The 7181-nt window shown below is 44.3% G+C and overlaps 1 protein-coding gene across 1 annotated transcript; it reads right to left on the bottom strand.

The window, feature by feature from the left end:
- Positions 1-501: 501 nt before the first annotated feature.
- Positions 502-1744, bottom strand: LOC133741485 (protein SMALL AUXIN UP-REGULATED RNA 51-like). The gene has a single exon (XM_062169381.1). It carries the CDS (start codon positions 1585-1587, stop codon positions 1087-1089), a length of 501 nt encoding a protein of 166 aa, XP_062025365.1. The 5' UTR covers positions 1588-1744; the 3' UTR covers positions 502-1086.
- Between the last annotated feature and the right edge of the window lie 5437 nt (positions 1745-7181).

Genomic DNA, 7181 nt, shown 5'->3' on the forward strand with positions numbered 1-7181 from the left:
TAATCCCTGTATTCAAATTTACATTTCTGAATTAGTTTAAAAGTAATACAGATGTTTAATTTATTTCTTGTACATAAATTTGTCATCTGGTTTGGTGGAGAAACTTTTGGAAGTTATATGGTTTTTATTGGGTTCTAGATTCACATACCTTTCAACAAGCTTTCATTTTCATTTAGAAAAAAAAATATTTTTTTTTTAAATTTTCTTTATGTTGGGATTTAATTCATCCGTTGTTTTTCTGATTGCAACTGGCTCTGCAAACATGTGAAGCGTTTCATATTGGGATGATAAATGTACATTAATTGCTCTCATGAGTTCATCTCATCCCATCCCCATTTGCCTCATCAATGAAAACTGGTTCACTGCCTTGTCACTTTATTGACTATTGAGTAATTTAGATTGGATTCCAGAAAACATGCTTACATAATAGTGGGAAGTGATGAAATTTTCCTAGGGTGGGATTTACTTCATCCCTGATTTCTTTTATTGTAACTTGCTCTGCAGACATGTGAAAGACTCATATTGGGATGATAAAACGGGTACATTAATTGCTTTTATCCTACCCTATCGACATCTACCTCCAATGAAACTGGTTAACCGAGTATGTGCTGGTATCAGAACTGGTAATCTATGACTTTGAGTCTTCGGATTGGATGCCGGAAAAAATGCAGTATTTTAATATGTTACGTTTGTTAAACTACCAATCTGATGAAGTAGATATTGTTTGAGTTTATGATCCACATTTAGTGTCTCAATACATAACATGCTCAATATTTGGAGAACATTACTGATATGAGTATTCCATTTTATTTTCTCCTACCCCCATTAACATTTGACTCATCAATGAAATTGGTTTTCGGGCTAGTCATTATATGCAGTAGTTCTGGGATGAAAATGCTTGTTTGTTGATTGACTATAAGATGTTGGAATAGATATTTAGTTCCCACAGATTAAGATATTGGATTGGATGCCTGATAAAATGCATCAGATTGATATACACATTACATACTCAACGTAAAAATACTTCTCCTTCTCATCTGAAGAAGAGATCTAAATGAGCAGTACCGAAAAGAAAAATTCAAACTATTATCTGCACATTGGGCTTTCTGGGTGGTAAAAGTTGAGCTGGCTTTCTGAATAGCATCCTTGCATGAAGAATGTATCCCTATCTTCCTCCACCATCTTCAGAAGCTCTTCGAACACAGAAACCTCACATGGAATCCTCAGAACGCCGGTCTGTTGAAACCCAAACTCCTCCTCAGCTTCTCTCAGCAGAAACTGAAAAGCAGGACGGCCAAGATAATCTGTTGGAATGACGAATCTCTTGAGCTCTTCTCCAACACAAACAGCAAGGTAGCCTTTGGGGACATGAGCATTGTTAGAAGCTTCACAGGTACTGCCTGTTTTATCTGATAGAGAAAGTGTTCTTTTCAGAAACTTGATGCTCTTGTTGCTGCTGCTGATGGTATTGGAGCTCGCTTTTGGCGAGTTAGCGATCTTTCTCCACTTTTTGAGAATCTGTTGAAGCCTCACAATCTCCCTGATCTTGTTAGACTTCTTTGAATCCATGGTGGTGCTGTTGCTCATTCTTGAAGCAAATTGTGAATGTAAGCTAGTCCGTGTATGTAACCTTGTGCCTTGTAAATTGCTTCTGTGTTGAGTGTTTGCCTATCTCAGATGGGTGCTTTCAATTTATAGTGGTTGGCCTCTGGAATTATGAATTGTTTTATGTACATTTTCCTATAATATATAATTTCATATTCATGGTCCCCTTTTTGTATTTATAAATTAGGACTAACCCATCATAAGGTTTGTTATTTTCATCAACTAGTCTCGGGACTGATACAGACCTGTGCATCAGTTAAATACTTAAATATCTCACCTCTCTTTGTCCTTGATTTTCAAAGCTTTACTGCTTAAAACCAAACCAGCACTGATTATGATTTGTGAATCAGACTGGTACTAACACTCACGGGACCTCGTACAATTCAACTGTAGCATTTAACCACTTCTTGAATTGAGGTATTTTAGAGGCATCGACTCTCTCAGAAAACCTCACGGGAATTTTCATTTGGAGGACCAATGAAAGAGAAGGTAATGCTATTGTTCGTTCACGGAATTAAGCTTTATCTTTCCTTCTTTCTTTCTCTGTTCATGACAGACACCCCGACGTCGAGGAGCGGACCTTAGGACTCGGGTAAAATGCAGACGAATTAAGTTTTCAAGTTGGCAAAGTCCGCACTAGAACCATCCTCATGTTGGGGTATACTAAAAATTCAAAGGAGAATATGAATTGTAAATCTTCACCTAATATATATACAGTTTGAACTGTGCGTCAATTTTACATATCATAAAGTCCGCTCCATAACTATTCTCTCGTTAGTATATACTAAAAACTCAAAATAGAGTAATGATTCTAGATTTTTGTCTAATGATTATACCATTTTTTTGGTAATGTGGACTTCCATTGCAAAGCCAAAAAGGCAAACAAATTACAACAGAAGAAAAGCAAAGGAGACAAAACACCTAAGGGGAATCTGTTACAGCATCAAAAAGAAGGATTCGCATTAGGGAGGGAGGAGGATTGGAGGGCCAATCATCCGGGCACACCCTGCGCTTAGCCAGCGACGCAACCAGGTCTGCTACCGCATTGGCTGATCTACTGGACCAGAGCCAGTTAACACGATGGAAAAGACCACCTTGAACACGAATATGTGCTATGTTGTTCGAAGCAGTCCAGTCCACCGTCGAAAGTGGGTTCAAAAGGGCCGAAATCAGCACAAGGGAGTCTGATTCAAGCTGAAAAGAAGAAAGGGAGAGAGAGATAGCTAGTTCGAGCCCAAGAGAAATAGCTTGAGCTTCCGCAGCCAGAGGAGAAGAAGCAAGGGTGCTTCTAGCTGAGCCACCAATAAGGTTTCCGGAAGAATCCCGAGCAATTGCCGCAATCCCAGAATTCAAAGAGGAATCCCAAGCTGCATCAGTGTTGATCTTTACCCTCCCAACAGGAGGGGGTACCCAAGGGTGAGGGGTTCCAGTGGAGTGATAATGGAGGGAGTGCTTTGGAGGTTGCAGAGAAGGGGGGATTCGAAGGAACTCCATTGCTGCAGTATAAGCTTTTGCAGACACAGCCACTGGGTTAGGCGGTGAGTGGTTGAAGATGCAGTCACACCTGTGTTTCCAAATGTACCAGAGTAAGAAGGCCACATGAGTTGGGAAAGATGGGTCCGTAGGTCCAAAGCGACCATCCTTTCCAAAAATGCCCAGAAGCCATGCATCCAAAGTGGTGATAGACTGTTGATTGACTTGGTAGGAGAACGGGTGAGAGAACCAGGCCTGGAGAGTCCACGGGCATAGGAACAAGATGTGCTCAGTAGTCTCCGGGTGGGAATTGCAGAAGGTGCACAGCGGAGAAAGAGATAGATGCCTGTGGTGACGATTTCGATTTGTTGCTAGAGCATTAGATGTATGTTAGGTTCTCCCCTTTTTCTGTTCATTCTCTCTATTTTGTTGACCATTTGATTTGTATTAGAGAGTAGTCAGTTGTATTTACTGTTCCAGAATACACTCTGGCCTTGTCCCTTTATATTCTGTATTTGCTACCAGCTTTGGGACAGAGATGAATATGCAGTTTACTTAATTTTCCTTTCTTTCTCTTCTTTCCTCCCAACTTGGGTCTATCAACTGGTATCAAAGCATGGCTCGAACCGTGCAAGCTTCTGCTCCCTCCTCCACCCCAATCTCCACCGCCTTTGTTCAACCACCACCCTCTCCACCACATTTCACAAATCTCGCATCTTCCTCCTATCCACCAACTGATGAATCTGAACCCTTACAAAGAGCCGAATTTCATCACTCACTAGCTCTTCTGCAGGACCAGTTCCATCAATCCATGGATTCCATGAACCACAATCATACAGCTTTCCAAAATCGTATCGCGGCCCAAATGGCTGCTTTACAAAACACCTTGGTGCAAGCTCTCGCCGGACGACATCAACCCCTACACTCCACAACCCCATCCACTCCATCTTCAGCCTCATCGTTTACTCTTCCCCCACCACCCCTCACACCGGCCAATCTACCACCCATCACCTTTGGGTCTATACCACCGCCAACCATCGAAGGTACTACTTTTCCTTCCCTCACTACCCAATTCGCTACACACCAACTCTCTTCCCCACACACACCTCCAACCTACTCTTCTGCACCTCCGAATTACTCCACTATTACTTCCTTCCATCATCACACACTTCTTCCAAACTCCAACACCACCACAAACCAAACCCATATGACTTTACCCGAATTCAATGTCCCATTTTCGACCACCAACATCTTTCCCAGATATCAAATCTATCAACCATACCATGAACCCCCATTCTTCAGACCACCAAAAATCGACTTACTTCGCTTCAACGGCGAAGACCCCGTAGGATGGATTGCTCTAGCAGAGCGATATTTGAGAACTCATAGGATTCCACCATCGGAACGGGTCTCTATTGCAGCTTTACACTTCGGAACCGACGCATGTGTCTGGATGAATTCGTTTGAACAACGAAATCCATGTATCACTTGGGAGCAATTCGTACCAGCCTTCCTTGCTCATTTCGGTGCGGGTTCGAATTACGACTTCAAAACAGCGCTCTCTCACCTGCAACAAACCTCCACAGTCGATGCCTTCATCACAGCGTTCACTAAATTAGCCTGTCGCGCACCAGAATGGACAGATGACCACCTCCTCCCCATCTTCTTGGGCGGTCTGAAACCCGCGCTCCGACACGACGTCGTCGCTCTCAATCCTACCACCGTGACGGAGGCAAAACGACTAGCAAGGTGTTATGAGGCCAAAGTGTCAGACAACCACTCCTACAATGAATTCCACACAAACCGGGTTTCACGCCCAAGCAATTGGTCACAGTCATCTCGATTCCACAGTGTTCAGCCATACTCCACCACTCTTTCACTCCCTTACCGTCCCCACAACAACTCCCCACCAACCAACCTAACACAAACCACTCCACCACAAAACCCTCAACCAAACCGAAACACTACCCACCGCCCCACTCGCATTCTGACAACATCAGAACAACGTGAACGCAGGTCCAAGGGAATGTGCTTCAACTGTGATGAACAATACACCCCCACCCACATTTGTAAACGCCCATTCTTAGCCATCCTCGAAGCTTCCCCACCCACTCCCAATGATGAGACCTCGGACACCCCCGAGTTCCATGACTGCAACCCCATCTTGGAGGACCCACAACCACTCCCAGAAGAACCATACCCATTACATGCAATTACCACAAGCACTGTGGGAGAAGTAATGAAAATTGAAGGTACCATTAACACTGTACCTATTATGGTATTCATAGATTGCGGTGCAGCTTCAAACTTCTTAAGTCCCCAACTAGCTCAGTCTTTGGGTCTTTCCACCGAAGCACCGTCCGGACTCCGATTCACTTCAGCCTCCGGCGAGTCTCTCTCTCCATCCGGCACGGCCCCGAATGTCACTGTCTTGATCCAAGGATATTCTTTCACCGGCCCATTCCTCCTCCTTCAGGTAGCAGGCTGCGACATGGTGTTGGGAGCACCATGGCTTAATACTCTTGGCTTGATCGGGTGGCAATTCCAGGAGAAGATCATGGCCTTTTTCACTGATGGCCGATATCACATTCTCAGAGGGAAAACCAATCGCACACATCCTCCTGCTCAACCCGACTTATTGGCTTTACTTACATCTGATCAGTGGGATCCTTTAGCCCAATCAACCCCTAGCCCAATAACCACACAACCCATAGTCCACCACCCACTCATTCAAACCCTTTTGTCCACATTTCAACCCATTTTTGCTCCACCAGTAGACTTACCACCTCCAAGGGCCATTGATCACAAAATCCCACTGCTACCCAATACAAGTCCCATCAATGTAAGACCCTATCGATACCCACACTCCCAAAAAGCCGAGTTAGAGGCCCAAGTTGCGGATATGTTATCCCATGGGTTGATCCGCCCTAGTTGTAGCCCGTTTTCTTCACCCGTCCTATTGGTGAAAAAAAAGGAGGGTACATGGCGTTTTTGCGTTAACTACCGCTCTTTGAATGAAGCAACAGTCAAGGATCGTTTTCCCATCCCGGTTGTGGATGAGTTATTGGATGAACTTCATGGTGCCACTTATTTTTCCAAATTGGACTTGCGATCGGGATATCATCAAATCCGCATGAATGAAGAAGATATTGCCAAAACGGCTTTTAGGACCCATGAAGGCCATTTTGAATTCGTCGTCATGCCCTTTGGCCTCACCAATGCTCCCTCCACCTTTCAAGCTCTAATGAACCAAGTATTCAAACCATTGTTACGAAAGAGTGTTTTGGTATTCTTCGATGACATCTTAGTCTATAGCCGTGACTTAATCTCCCATATTCTTCATCTTGAAGAGGTGTTCAAGATATTGTGGGCCAATCACCTACACGTTAAACTGTCCAAGTGCTCATTTGGTCAAGACAAGGTGGATTACTTGGGCCATGTAATATCTGTTGCAGGTGTATCAGTTGACCCAACAAAGATTCAAGCTATAGCTGACTGGCCTAAACCCACAAACCCCAAAGCCTTACGTGGCTTTCTCGGCCTCACTGGCTACTACCGTCGTTTTATACGACACTATGGCATCAAGGCAAAGCCTCTCACCGAACTCCTCAAAATTGACAGCTTCCAATGGAACCCAGCCGCCGAGCAAGCTTTCATGGAGCTGAAAATCGCCCTCACCTCAGCCCCAGTATTGCAATTGCCGGATTTCACCCAACCCTTCATGGTGGAGACCGATGCCTGTGGTCTAGGTATCGGCGCAGTTCTCTCTCAGCACCGGCATCCAATCGCCTTCCTCAGCAAGCCCTTATCTCCTCGCAACCAATTGCTTTCGGTTTACGACAAAGAGATGCTTGCAATCCTTCATGCCGTGGAAAAATGGAGGCCATATCTTCTGGGCAATACATTCACCATCATTACCGATCATCAAACTCTCAAGCACATGCTTAATCAACGGATATCTACTCCTTCGCAGCAAAAATGGCTTGCCAAATTGATGGGTTACAACTACACCATAGAATATCGTCCGGGCTCCTTGAACAAGGTACCAGATTTGCTGTCCCGCAAACACGAAATGTGCACCATTCAGGCACTATCGGCTCCAG

Source organism: Rosa rugosa, chromosome 3, assembly GCF_958449725.1.
Source record: "Rosa rugosa chromosome 3, drRosRugo1.1, whole genome shotgun sequence".
Taxonomy (NCBI): domain Eukaryota; kingdom Viridiplantae; phylum Streptophyta; class Magnoliopsida; order Rosales; family Rosaceae; genus Rosa; species Rosa rugosa.

Coding starts and splice junctions, on each gene's coding strand:
- LOC133741485 (XM_062169381.1), bottom strand. CDS start 1,587: ATGAGCAACAGCACCACCATGGATTCAAAGAAGTCTAACAAGATCAGG.